Here is a 15396-nt window from a genome sequence, read left to right as displayed (position 1 = left end):
GAAAGGATGGAAAATATTTAGATTTGTGTTCATCAATAGGTTTGGTATTTTTAGAATCATTAAATCAATATGAGTTAATTAAAACTTTATATGAAAATTAATTTTAATAATACAGTATGTATTGTAATAAAAAATATTAGTCACCAAATATTATAAGCTAAATAATATATATATATATATATATTAATAATGTGGAAAATAAGAACCTCTGTCATTTCCATTATGTTTATTGTGAATATATTTATAAATATTTAAGTAATCAGAAAACCAAAATCCTTCCCATTTCTCACCCTTTCCTCTCTTTTCCCTCCCACTGCCACGCCACCGGCCACCGCCCCGGCCGCCGCCCCGCCCACGCACACCGTCTGCACCATTTTCCTTTTACTTTTCCCCTTTCCTTCTTCTCCATTTCTCCCTCTCGGCCGCAGGTTAGCTTCTTCTTTAATTCTCCTTTTGCCTGCTCGTTTTACTTAATTTACCATTGTTGGGTGTTCGCTTACATTTTGAGATTTTTTTGGTTTTGGTTTCGGTTTGAAGAAAGGGAGTTTTCCTTATGATTTCATGAATTGGGTCCTTAATCAATTCTCTCAAATGGAGTTTAAAACCTTAAGTTTTCTTCTCATTTATTACCTATCTTTTCTCCTCTTTGGACAACACCTTAGTATTCTTTCCCCCTCGATTCGCACAAACCGGATCTGAACTGGGATCCTCTTTAGATCTGAATCTACAATTTTATTGCCGAAACCTCTTTATTCTACTTCCTTAAGCTCTTTTTTAATTACTTCGGTTTAGTATCGGTTCGATCCGATTTTAGGAGCACTTGGGACAGTAAGTAAACCACTGATTGGAATTTGATATGCACTATTTCAATTGCCTTGAATGATGATATGTATTGGAAAAGCCTGCTGAAAATTTCATGTGTTGCTATGTGAACTTCGGCTTGGGTAATTATCATGCTCAAAATTTCATGTGATTGATGAATGGGTTTAATACAATTGTGAGAACATTCCTTAGAGAAACTTGTTGACCTATGTTATGTGGCTCTTTAGTTGTTGGGGTTGTGTTTTTTGTGTAAACATTGAAAAACTACACGTTTCATGATTGAAAAGCATAGGGTAGGCTATACATGTTAGATGTAATGTGAAAAGCATATGTGGTGCACGGGTATAGAATCCGTATGTGAGGAAAGAAGGGATTACAGGTGAATATCAACGCCTTTGGTCATATGGTCAATGATAAGCGCCAACAATACTGGGTTTTTCAAAGTTAGAGATCCTTCTAGGATCCTTGCAAAATTTCACACATAAAAGAGAACTTAATGAATGATTTCAACCAAGAGCTAGTTAGAAGGATGAATAACTTAGATCGAACTTGGAATCTATGATGGTCACTCTTAGATCCCAAGACGACTCACTCCATTCTTTTCTTGATTTGATACTTAAATCTTGTGTGATCCCACATCGATTGGAGAGGAAAACGAGGCATTTTTATAAGGGTGTGAAAACCTCTTCCTAGCATACGCTTTTTAAAAACCTTGAGGGGAAGCCCGAAAGGGAAAGCCCAAAGAGGACAATATCTATTAGCGGTGGGCTTGGGCTGTTACAAATCTTCTTTGCCTTGCTTCTTATCATTGTTCCTTCGAGTACATGCAATGGATTAGTGGTTGGATTCATATCAATCAAGGGATGATATGTCACTTGTGGTGTTGGGGTTTTTTGTTATGATCGACTATTTATATGGTATTTAAGGAGCATCTTGTGTGACTTAATTTTTTGTGACATCACATGACAGTTGTGCATCACTCCTTCGGTGGGCTTACTTGTTAGGTATTCATGTCCCGACCCTCCTTGCAAACAGCAAATGACTACAAACCTTGTGACTTTGATGGTGCTAAGGAGGACATATGATGGACTTCTGATGACGTTTTTTTAGTGGTTTAGTAGCAGCTAAGAGCTTATTTATCTTTCTCACTTGTTTTACTTTAGTGGTTAAATTTCGTTCATTGCATAATTGATTCATTGTTACAGTCAGGATGTTCTGAATTTGACCCAAGTGTGCTGACTTTTACTTTCATGCAACTATACATTGCAAGTGATTGTGTTATATTTCCCTGATAGCAACCTTGTTGCTCTGTCTTCTTGTGGTTAGATATTGAAAAAGATGTCGGGCCAAACCCAGCGTTTGAATGTAGTTCCAACAGTTACAATGCTTGGAGCGATGAAAGCTCGTCTTATTGGTGCAACCAGAGGTCATGCTCTCCTCAAGAAGAAGAGTGATGCTTTGACTGTTCAGTTCCGTCAGATACTCAAGAAGATTGTCTCAGCTAAGGAATCAATGGGAGAAGTCATGAAGACATCTTCATTTTCTCTTACTGAAGCGAAATATGTTGCTGGTGACAACATCAAGCACATTGTCCTAGAGAATGTCCAAAATGCAGCTATTAAGATTCGATCTCGGCAGGACAACATTGCTGGTGTAAAACTCCCGAAATTCGAACATTATTCGGATGGGGAGACCAAAAATGATCTCACAGGGTTAGCCAGGGGTGGACAACAGATCCAGCTATGTCGTGGTGCGTATGTAAAAGCAATTGAGGTTCTTGTTGAGCTTGCTTCACTTCAGACGTCATTTTTGACTCTTGACGAGGCAATTAAAACCACAAACCGCAGGGTTAACGCTCTGGAGAATGTGGTGAAGCCAAGGATAGAGAATACTATAAGTTACATCAAGGGAGAACTGGACGAGCTAGAAAGGGAAGATTTCTTCAGACTGAAAAAGATTCAGGGTTATAAGAGAAGGGAAATCGAGAGACAACGAGCCAACGCCAAGCTATATGCCGAGGAACAGCTTGCTGAGAAGGTGTCATTGCAGAAGGGCGTCTCCATAAGTTCAGCTTACAGTCTATTGTCTGCAGCTGGTGAGAAGGATGAGGATATTATATTTTGAGTTCAAGGTTAGTTCTTTCTTTGTTTTTTGGTTATCTGTGGTGAAAATTTGATTTGGTGATCTGAATAAAACACCATAAACTGTAGGCATAATGTATTTATATTTGATTGCTGTCAGTTTCAAGGCTTCCGGGTCTTGTAGTTACTTGAGTTAAGTAAGTGGCTATGACTGAATAAAACACCATATCAATCTATTTATTTCATAAAAAATGGCCTTCCATGTCAATTGTAGAGTACAATCACAGTTTGCTTTGATAACAGTTCAAAAATTTGAATTTGTTGTTTAACGAGGCGTACAAAACCACGGTGGAAGTCCATTGCCATTCTTAGAGCTTTGTCGTGTAAAAATTTGAATTCTGGAGTAAGGAGAAGAAGCCCATAGTAGCCTACAAGATCCAACCTTCAAGATATCTAGCAACCAGATTTAGCCTTTCCAAGCCAACACGTTCTCAACAGCTCAACACATCGACCATCATCCTAGCTAAGCCCAAGCTCGCGATCCCTACTCAGCCAATACCAACCCAAACCCAGAGGTTCAACCCATGTCCACCAGACATCAGGCCAAGCCCACTACATAGAGGCTTAGCGCCTAGATGCACAACTCACTCATTCTATTGTCAATTGACTCGATTAGCCGCTTCATGTTCAATTCATCCGTTTGAGTTTGTTTAGTTTATTCAATGGTATTGCTCACCGATGTTTATATGAATTAGGTGGTTGTAGCTCTATGATGAGGCTTTAAGAACAATTTCTCGATTGTTTTGAATGGGATTGAACTTATGTGACGGTCCGCTAACATGAGTGTAGAAGCATGTTATGTTAATCTTATCAAGGCGAGTGGACTTGCAGTTGGGATGGTACGGATTATGCGAATGAATTGTTTGAGCATACTTAACACGTAGCTATGAATTCATGTCTGATGAGAAGTTAAAATTATGAAATGTATGAAAATATTTATATGCATCATTTCACTAACTAATGGTTTTAATTATTAGACCTTATGCATGTTGTATATTCATATAGTCATGTATTACTTCTTCAGTTATGTATTCTACCAACATGTTCACTCATGATATATTATTTTTATTTTTTTCTTTTTCATTGATTTTTGTTACATAAACGTGCACTAGCCCATAGTCATTACTAAGAAGTATGCTAATGAGCGTGCTTAGTGGATTAATGTGCATGTGTGGGCTGCACGTCAAGTACTATGCATCTAATAATACCCAAAAATAAAAGTAGAGTCTCAAGTTAGTCACAAATTTAGATCTGTATGTGATTGAGTTTTTTTACCATGACAATAAAGTCATTTAATGAGTATTTGACAATATTTATTCTTTTCCCAACACTTTTGGTTAGATGATAAGTTTTTGCAATGAGCAATGAGCAATGACCATAGGGACGTCTCGTAGACTAAATGAGACGCAAAGAATTTAAAGTTTCAAACCCAATAGTAAATCTGATATAAACATAGTTTTAAAAGTATTCATGATGTTAAGAAGCAACATTTAAAATAATATTAAAATGACAAGAAAGAAGACGATTTGCTCTAAAAGACACCTACTACAGCTGCACACGGGCACAATCACATATTTTTCGGGATGCTTGCAAGTGATTGTGCGACATTCACTTTCCCCATTAAGTGAGTGAGCCAACTCGAATTCGTGTTGTCTTCGGCGGAACAACGTATACCCATACTTCTAGTCTCATCTTGAGAAGAAAGTTTTAGAAAATTGAGCATAAAGATTTTAGAAGGTGAGTTTGAAAGTAAGGTTGAAAGCAATGATGAAAGCAATGTTATAAGCTAGTATGCAAGAAAAGTAACACAACGACTTAGACAACATATAACTCCGAGTAGGAAGAATTAACTACTAGTCGCAAAGTGTCATACTAATAAAAAAAAAAAAGATAAGAAACTGTACATCATTATAGCTGTAAAAGAACGTGGTAAAGTAGTACAACACAAGGGGGTTGATATGCAACGAGTATATAACCATGGACAACACGCCTTGACATGAGTGGTTTGATATGCAACGGGTATGCAACCATGGATATCACGTCTTGAACAAACATGACCGCGGGTGAAACTTTTTCTTAGTAAGCACATGTCACTTTGAGGGCAACCCTCTTTGCTACTCCCAAAATAGGTAGGGCCATAGAGTTAGAGGATTTTCATCTTCCTTGAGTCTCATACCAATTTATGTTCAATCATTTGACTTCGATCTCGGCCATAAAATTGTAGGTGGTTCCAGAGTCGACCATTGTGCTTTTAGTTAATCTATGGTTAACCCACATCTCTACATTCATGAGACCCTTTTCAATGGACTCTTTTGACTCCCCCTATTTATTCTAAATGGCAAACAAATATTTAAGGGCGGGCATATGGGGGTTGTCTATGCTCTTTGATGATGATATTCTGCTTTACCGCCTCTAATTTCGATTCTAAGTCTACGTCTAATGCAACCTGAAGGGTTGCTCTCTTGGGAACTCGTATACTCTATGGCTCCCTCTAAATAGAAGGAGGTAGGTGGTCGGTTGAAGTAATTTTGATTGTAGGGCCCTCACCGTAGAACTCTACTCTTTTGTTAGGGTGCTCTTTGATCTTACCCTTCGACTCCCAGTCTATCTCCTCCTCGATTATGGGTGAATTGGATCTATTATTACAATTGCCTCCACTTAAGGAGAGTTGACTTCGCCTTATATCTTAGAGTTGTTCGTTACCCAAATCGATCAATAATTCAATCCTAACATAGATCGTGTACTCTCTGTTCGTATAATTTTAACTTTTCCCGCTACTTGAATTCCTCTACCAAGTGGAAGACTAAATCTATAGAAAATGCATCATTTAAGATCATGTTTGAAATAAATATATTAATTCAATTTAAAAGGAAAAAAAATGAAAGAGAAAAGGAGATATGAAAAGGCGTGATGTCTAATTTATTAACAAATATTTAATGGGTTTCCTTTGCCGCAAATGGTAACCTTTTTTATATTCCCTTTTCAGTGTTTATTACTATTTCCTCACGTTGTGTACCCTCCTTTTTCTCTCTCTATATAAATTATTTGTACTCAATATTTGTATGTACCTTAATATATTCCTTGTCGTTGCCTTCAACTTTGTGTTGTCCCACGACCGTATCAAAATTTTATAAGCACGACCGTATCAAAATTTTATAAGCATACATCATTATATAATTAGTCTTTCATTATATAATTCTTATGCTACATATTTTTATCGGTATCCCAATTCGAACGTTTATTAGCTAATTTTTATATTATTATTTTCTTCATACTAAAAATGTTTATGTATTCAGAATTGCTGGTAACGTCTCATGCTCGTCTCTAATGTGGAAATATAACTCTTACAAGTAAACTTCATCTATAGTATGAATGTCGAAAATATTTAAAACATACTGTTCTTTGAAAAACACAGCCATGGTATTACGTGTTTAAATACCAAATCCTGAAATTTAGAGAAATTAAAAGCAACCCAAAATAATTTAAAATAAGAAAATGCATAACAACCTGTTACTAGAAATTATGCATTGGCTAAACAACACAAAATAATTTAAAATAAGGGAACGCATAACAACATTTAAATATAAATCTACACTATCCACATGCCTCTATCCTATGCACATGAATCTACTCTATGCACATGAAGTCTCTGTTTGTGATGTCGTTGTTCTCTACACAAGTGTGCCTTACCTTTACCTCTTTTCAAGTGCGTTGTACAAGTGTGTCTTACCTTTACCTCTGTACAAGTGCGCCTTCTATTCTATACACATGCACAGTCTCTGCTTGTGATGACGTCATCATCTGCATAAGTGTGCCTTACTTTTATCTCTTTTCAAGTGCACTGTACAAGTGTGCCTTACCTTTATCTCTGTACAAGTGCGTCTTACCTTTAATGATGTGGCACGAAGAATACCCACTAAAATTTGGCTCATTCAAAAATGATGTCGTGCATCCAAGTATAGATTTCAAATTAAAAATTTTAATGAATATTTTTTTAATGTTGTTGGTTAAATTTGTTAGAAAGAATAAATATATAAATAAGATTTTTTTTTTCAATATAAGACGGTAATTTCAATATTCTTGACTGGTTGAACTTGGTTCACCTCGACATAAACTAATTTTTTTTATATAGTTTATTTACTTGGTCTACTTAGTTTTTAAAATTTAATATTTCCTTTATATTATATTGACAAAAATATTACTATGGACTATGATGAAATTTTTATTTGTTGTTTTAAATATTAGTTTATGAATTTATGAATATTTTGAAAATGTTATCAGCATCTTGCATTTAATACCTAAGTAAATTTATGGGCACTTTTTTATTCACTAAATAAACTACATGAAATAATAAATGAGTAACATTACTGTGTAGGGGGTTATATTAAGTTGGTAGGTTTGATGAAATTAAGGTTTCTATCTTGTTCAACAAAATTTAATGTTTAATAGCACGAAATATTCATAAGAACAAATACATAAACTTAACCCACTAGAAGAGGTAAAAGCGCGCACACACATAAAACACTCACTTCCATACTAAGAAGCTGAGAAAGAAGAAGCCACAACACACCCAAAAACAAAATATGGCAGAAACAACACAACTTCTTATCTCTTATTATTCTAAGCATTTGGTTTTGAAGCAATGCGGTGGAGAGCATGGCGGCTGCCGGCGGTCCTTGAATCATCATCCTTCACCCCTTCCATATTGTTCTCCGATTGGGCGCCGCCGCCACCACTTTTCTTGACTGAATGATGGCCAACTCCAGGGCTGTTTCCAGGCATTGTCGGGCGAAAATCGTCTTTGCTACCGGTATCAGACTGGCCGAAACCGACGACGCTTGGAGAGGAGTGGAGAGGCATTTGAGGTTTGAAAGGCCTTCCCTGGATTTGGTGAGTTGCAATGGCTATGAAGATGGCGAGTAGAAGGATAGGAAAATGGGTTGCCATCTTTGAGAGGGAAGGGTTTTGGAGGAGGGAATTTAGGGTTTGTAAAATGGATGGGAGAGTTGAGTGAGGAGAAGACTTGATTTGGTGAGGGAATTTATAGGCCTAATGGCAACGCCTAAAATGGAGGGTACCTATTGAATATTGAATAAACTAAACTTGTGGATACAATGACTTTGATTTGAACGGTTTACAATGTTTGATGTAAACTTTTTGAGTGACCTATCAAATATACCCTAATATAATGTAAAATTACTAAACCATATCGCTGCAATGTGATTGCATGAGATCCCACATCGGTTGGAGGTGAAACGAAACATTTCTTATAAATGTCTGGAAACCTCTCTCTAGTAGATGTGTTTTAAAACTGTGAGGCTAACAGTGATACGTAATGGGCCAAACCGAACAATATTTGATAATGGTGCGCTTGAGCTTAAGCTGTTACAAATAATATCAGAGCCAAACACCAAGCAGTGTGTCATCAAGAATGTTGGGTTGTGAGATCACACATCGGTTAGAGAGGAGAACGAAATATTCCTTATAAAGGTGTGAAAACCTTTATCTAGTAGACATGCTTTAAAACTGTGAGGCTAACACACGTAATGAGCCAAAGCGGACAATATCTATTAGTGGTGGGCTTGGGCTTAAGCTGTTACAAATGGTATCATAGCCAAATATCGAGTGGTGTGCCATCAAGTACACTGGGCCCATAAAGAGGTGGATTGTGAGATCTCATATCATTTGGAAAAGGGAATGAAACATTTTTTATAAAAGTGTGGAAACCTCTCTCTAGTAAACACATTTTAAGATTGTAAGGTGGACGATGATATATAACGAGTTAAAGCGGATAATATCTGTTAGCGATGAATTTGGACTTAGACTGTTATAGATTCACTGTCAATAACCGAGATATTGAACCTAAATGAAAAGATCTTCCTACTCCAAGTAACTATACAAAACCAAATTATTTATGCATTCTCTCTCTCCCACATGTAATTTTTCACTTAGGGATGGATAAGATTTATGTTCTTGTGATTTATAAATCCACTTTAGTTGGAAGACATGAAGAAGTGGATGGTTTATAGGATATTGATTTAGTTTATATATTCCAAATTTGGTCCATATAATTTTAAAAAATAATAGAATTTAGTCACTAAGTAGTCATAAATAATTCTATAGTTTAATAAAATCTTAAAATACAGTTCACTAAATAGAAATCATTTACGATAATTTTAACAAATCAAAATATAAAGAAAGGGACATATTTGTAATTTTACTATATTTCAAAAATTTCAAATTACTACATTTTTTTTTTCTTTTCGTGAAAAAAAAAACTCTTTAAATTCACAAATCATTTTTGTTTTAATATTTATTTATAATAATAATAATAATAATAATAATAATAATAGATTGAAAAAATTGACATAAATATTGAAAATAAATGAAATGATAAGAGGTGTGTGAAGATTGATTCGGGAAATATAGTGGGCGGTTGACCATAAAGATTTATAGTACACGACAAAATAAAGTGAAGAGCATTTGTTTTGTCCTTCACTTATTAATTTGAACTAAATGATTCCCTTATAAATTATAGATATTCCTCGATATTGATATAAATAATAATAAAATCAGCATGTACTACACATACTATTATTCTCTATAGATTCATAATACTTTTTTCTTCATCGAATCTAAATATTTTACCCTTTCTTTAAAGATGGAGAGACATAACAAACATGAATAAGTTTTTTTTTAATTTAATATTACCTTTTGGCCGACATAATCATCATTAATATCATCTTTGTACCAACTACGATGTTTTTAATTTAAATTTCATTTAGTGTATTGTTGTGTTGTTTTAAAGTGTTTTCAAACACGATTTTAAGATGAAGTTTATGTTTTATGAACAAGTTTAAATGATTATTTCTGTATAGAAATGATTACGCTATGATGATGGTGACGACTCTAGTTAAATAGAAATCTAGGGTCGTTACATGTTTTCATAAAATTCTTTTTAGTTTAAAAAAAATAGACTTAATATGAACAAAATTTAGAGTAATTTGAACACAAAAAACTCAAGAATCCGAGGGCTAAAATGTCAACTATGAATGTATGTAGCCATATTGAATTTTTCTTACGATATACTTGTAAGAATTATTTGGATTTCATTTTGAACCTTAAGTTAAGTCAGAATTTAAGAACTATGAAAAAATTAAGCCAAGAACTATAAGCTAAAAACGTAAACCTTTTATTTGATGATATGTTAAAATAACCTAACAATTTACCTCCTTTGTGTGCGTAAAATTTTAATATGAAATTGAAAGGAGAAGACTCCATGAAGTCGAGAGCTAAGAAATCTCTATTAGGTTACCCAATAAGTCTCAAAATTCAATAGAAAATGGGTAAGATTATGAGAGGTTCACAGAGGTATTCATGCAAATTCATCATTCAAAATATATTTCTTAAACTTGAGGAGAAGATATGAAAGAGATCTTATGATGAAGTCAAGACTTGAAAGTATCTAAAATTTCGTAACCAATAATGATTGTTTGGTTTTAACTTCAACGAGAAATAAGTTTCCAATAAACTTTGGAAGCTTATAACTTTGGCTACGGTTCACGACGAGGTAAGTTCGTCCCTAACCCTTCCTTGCAACATGATCTTCAAATTCTATGAAGAAATGAAGGAGAGAAACACTCAATATTGGGGAAGAAGACGAAGATGTGACAAATTCAATTCAGCCAGCCACTTAACCCAATTTCATATACCACTTGGTGTTTTTTTAAATTAAACTTAATAAAATCCCGTTCTTAAGAAATTGTTGATGTTTCCAAAAATTAGACTCACAAATGGATCTATCAAAGAAAATTTGGAGTAATTCAAATACAAGAAACTCGAGAATGGAGGTTTCGAATGTTAATGTTGATAAGTAGCCAATCTAGAATTTTATTAAGAAATACTAGTATGAATCGTTTGGATCTCAATATGAAGCTGAAATTAAGTTATATTTAAAGGATTATGGAAGAAATAAGTTTAGAATTGTTAGTTAAGAACCTAAACTAATCATTTTGTTCGGGATACAAGTAAATGTCAAAATATCCTAATAAATGGGCTCCACTACTCATGAATTTTGACGGTTAAGCATAATATGAAATGATAAGAGTATATATGAAATTTAGTAGACATTAAATAAGGTTAAGGCTAAACCAAGAAATGGTGTAAAACGACTATAATGCCTTTAAGCAACATACCTCCAGCTCATGGTTGAAATGACCTCCACAAATTATTAAACTTGATAAAAGACCCAGTAATATAAACTCGGTTCTAGACCCGAAAGATCTCTAAATTGCAAGAGATTTTGATAGAAGTCTTAAGGTGACGTGTTAAGGTTATGTATAAATTTTGGTAATCCTGGTAGTTTGTTAAGGGGTTGAACCAAGAGTAAATACAAAATGACAAAGCTGCCTATACATGTCCAAGTGGTAAGATTATTAATGTAATCTTGAATTGTATCTAGTTGACATATAAGAGATTATATTTAAGTATTAATATATGGATGAGGTTAGGTATCTTAATAACACTATTGATACGACCAACATTGTAATTGTTACAAATGATTTGATCAAAATCGTTCATGTTGAGACATAGGAGTGGGAGTATGTAACGACCGCTCCCCGACGCATCGAATCACGAGTCGCCACGTGGACCTAAGGGTAAACACCTTTCAATACTTCTTTTGACAAAACAGGGGACTCAAAAATTAAAAGGTACTTATATATATATTCAAAATCGAAAATATTACAAAAACACATAAAGAGAATCTGCGGAATCACATCAAAAGAAATCAGTTACAAAATATCATGCGTTTTTTTTTTCGTGCCAAAAACATCAAAATCATAACGAAAATGACATGGAAGGAGAGGACTCAATCTAAGGGCCTCTTCTGCAGTTGCACAGCTCTGCACGTTCCCGCCACCGACACCGGTCTACTTTCCACCTGAAAAAGATAGAAACAACACGAAATAAGTATAAAAATACTCAGTAAGTAACCTACATGTAGGCTCTTGTCGGACTTACTTCTATTCACGAAATCTTAAGCTATGTGCTCGAAACTGTCGCTAACCAAAGATATACTGCGGTCTCGAGAGAAGCCCCTACGATTGTTCCTTGGTATGGATTCTCCATATCCAACTACCTGCTAAGCTCAAATCAATAGTCTCTTCCTAGTGGTGCCTGAAAACATCTACCTGTTTCAAAGATAACTACTTGCCACTACGCCTCGCTAGGTTGGATCAGTAACTACCTATCTTACGCCTTGTCGGCTCAGATTAGTAAAACTACCTGTCTAAGAAACAATAACTACTTGACACTACGCCACTAGGCACCCCTGACGTGGTACTACAGTAGTATACTATGGTTACCTACATCCCCTCTGGGTGACAACTAAAAACGGTAACCATAGTCTAAGAAATTCATAGCTCACGTTAATTAGCACATAGCAAATGATCAAACTTACAAATGAGCAATAACGGGCTACCCAAACCCCAAATCAAATGCATAACAAAGTATGAAGCCGTACAACATATTCACCATGCTAATCAAGTAATAACAATCTACCTTAACATACTATGAAACATATAAATCTGAACATCTATCATAAATTTCACATTCATGCAAACAGAAGCTATATAATCGTAACTATAATCAAGGTATAACCATTCATGGTATCGAAGTACAACTCTCATCAAACTAAATTTATCCAACCCCTTAAGTATGGTACTAGGTCGTTTGTCCACAATCCAAACCGACTCCTACAAGTATTACTTAGAAACTTGCTCCATATTGTTACTTACATGATCGTAGACTTCCCGAAACTTTATCGGGTCTTCAAGTATCCACTTGACTAAGCTACTTGACATTTTCCTATGAATGAGGCATTATGGAATTTGTGAGACAAGTACCTAAATTTGAATAAAGATGAATCAAATGGTGTGAAGTGGAAGAAAAATTTTGGATTTCGATTCTGTAAAGGTGGGTCAGTACAACGGGTTGGGTCAGGCCGTGTCCCATGATTTTCGGCCTTTTCCTTCCATCTTCTTCTTGATTCTTCTTCCCTCTCAGTAGCCTACATCTTCTTCTTCATGAAAACTCACCAACCTCCCTCGAAATAACCTAGGTACGAAGACCCCAGTGAAATTTATTAGGGTTTTGGGAAAAACAACTAAAATCACACCGCTAGAGGCTTACCATCGGAGTTCTCCCTTTTCTCAGTCGTTGGAGCCATTTTCATATCATATTACAATATATATATATATATATATATATATATATATATATACATATATATATATATATATTCGTTCTTCACATGTCGTATCATAATTATATCATATCATAAACACTTCGTGGTCATATCTGTCCCTAACTTATCATAGCCTTAACATCCTTAGACATATCACAGTCGTATCGTTACTTGAACGTACGTTAGTCGTAACGTTATAGGAATACATCCTAACGCTATCGTTCCATCAATCTATCATAATCCTATCCCTTTCTACCCATAACCTAATCATATTCTTTCATCAATCAATCGTGACCATATCGTTGTTATCAATCTCTCCTACCATAGCACTTCGATACATAACCTAACCTTAACGTTTTATGAACATGTCTTACTCCTATTGTTACATTACGTTTAGTGCATCATTCTCATATCCTATCTTAAACATATCATTGAACATATCGTACCGTAAGTATTATCATACAATTCACATATTATAACATATCATAGGCATATCGATTCACAAGCAACTCACACATATGAATATATATGACACGTGCCGAAGGTCATAGATTCCTAGTGAGTTCTTTAGAGGGTTTTAGAAGAGTCTTAGCCTTGTGGTATTTCCTTGTGTTTCTTGGGTCCTAACTTGGTTTAGGTTCCAAACATAGTAGGTCATTGGAGCTCGTCTAGACTTTGAAATATCAGAAGTAGTCATAAGGGCATTTTGGTCATTTTATCCCTAGTTATTTGTTTTGCTACTTAACGAGTTCCAATGGCTTTTAAACTTCACCACATCATTAAACATCATAAAATAAGATCTACTATGAAGTTTCATAGTATTTGAATGTCATCTAGGTCATGAACCGTAGGTAGATATCCTTAGGAGCATTATAATCATTTTACAACGTTTCTTGGTTTACCTACTTATCCTTATCCAATGACCACCAAATTTCATATATATCCTCAACATGATATAATATGTTCAGAATTAAAATTTCATAGACAACAGAGTTGTTCTAATTAGTTATTTTAACGATACTTAAATCTCGAGCAATTTGATCGATTCAGGGCCTTAACTCACCGTTATTTGAGTTTTTTTTATTTATTTTTTTTTTATTTTTATATATATATCTTTAATTCATACTTGGTTTAGGGTTCATATGAAAATCCAAGCAATTTCTATGAGTATTTCTTAAGAAAAGTTCAAGGTGGCTATTTACCTCATCTTTGATGTTCGGAACCTCCGTTCTCAAGCTTTCGGTATCTATATTATTCTAAATTTTCTTTATTAGATTCATCTTTGAGTCTAGTTTCAAGAACCATAAAGAAATTCATAATAACCATTCTGGGAGGGATTCAAATAGATTAAAAAGTGTAGAAAGGTCATTATATTGCTAAATTTGATTTTTATTGGTCAAAGTTTGACTTTGGACTTCATCTTCTCCCTTGGTGGCTAGAAAAATCACGATTTTCTCTTTCATATACCTCTAGTTTTTCCTTTTAACAGCTCTATATAGACCTTTAATGGACTCGATTTCTTCACGAAACCTTTAGATGAAGTTTCGAGGAAGAAGTAGAGACCAAGTTCATACCTTTTCGTGGTATGTAGCTCAAGTTATAATCTTCCAAAGTTCGCCGAAAAACATGTTTCTCGCCGGAATAAATCTAGAAACTTTTTGTTGGGCAGCCCGATTATAGAGCTTTTCAGGGCTAGATTCATTCACAAAACTTGTTGGAAATCCCATATGGAATGTGTAGGAGTTGGTAGGAGGGAAAATGATTAACCATAGTCTCGAATTTAGAAGAAATCCGAAGATGAAAAATCCATAATCTAAAAAACTTCAAACTCAAGTTTTAGGAATCATCATCACTAATTCGTATCTTAAAACATTGCCCAGAACTTCCTATTTATTAATCAATCTAGCACAGCCATTGATTGTTCCATAATCTTTGTGAATTTTCTTCTTTTTATTTTAAGCACTTATTGAATTTACTTCGGAAATATCTACTTAGATGAGAGTGCTAACATAGGTTCTATCAACCATTGGATCTAAAGAATGTTGAGTCTTGTTAAACATATTCAAATTTCAGCTCGATCCAACTGTTGAATGTGAAGATACGATTGATTTCCTTCTGATAGTCGGTTCTAGAAACAAATTTGGTGACAGATTTTCTTCAATGGTAGTTTTGTAATTAAGAGGAATT

General features: G+C 34.7%; 1 protein-coding gene across 1 annotated transcript; it reads left to right on the top strand.

The window, feature by feature from the left end:
* Positions 1-259: 259 nt before the first annotated feature.
* Positions 260-3168, top strand: LOC111499899 (V-type proton ATPase subunit D-like). The gene is made up of 2 exons (XM_023151622.1): positions 260-428; positions 2149-3168. The coding sequence occupies exon 2, from the start codon at positions 2161-2163 to the stop codon at positions 2944-2946; it is 786 nt and encodes a 261-aa protein (XP_023007390.1). The 5' UTR covers positions 260-428; positions 2149-2160; the 3' UTR covers positions 2947-3168.
* Positions 3169-15396: the final 12228 nt, after the last annotated feature.

This window comes from Cucurbita maxima, unplaced genomic scaffold (assembly GCF_002738345.1).
Source record: "Cucurbita maxima cultivar Rimu unplaced genomic scaffold, Cmax_1.0 Cma_Scf00027, whole genome shotgun sequence".
Taxonomy (NCBI): Eukaryota; Viridiplantae; Streptophyta; class Magnoliopsida; order Cucurbitales; family Cucurbitaceae; genus Cucurbita; species Cucurbita maxima.
Note: the sequence above shows the minus strand (reverse complement) of the source record. Positions and strands in the feature narration are given on the sequence as shown.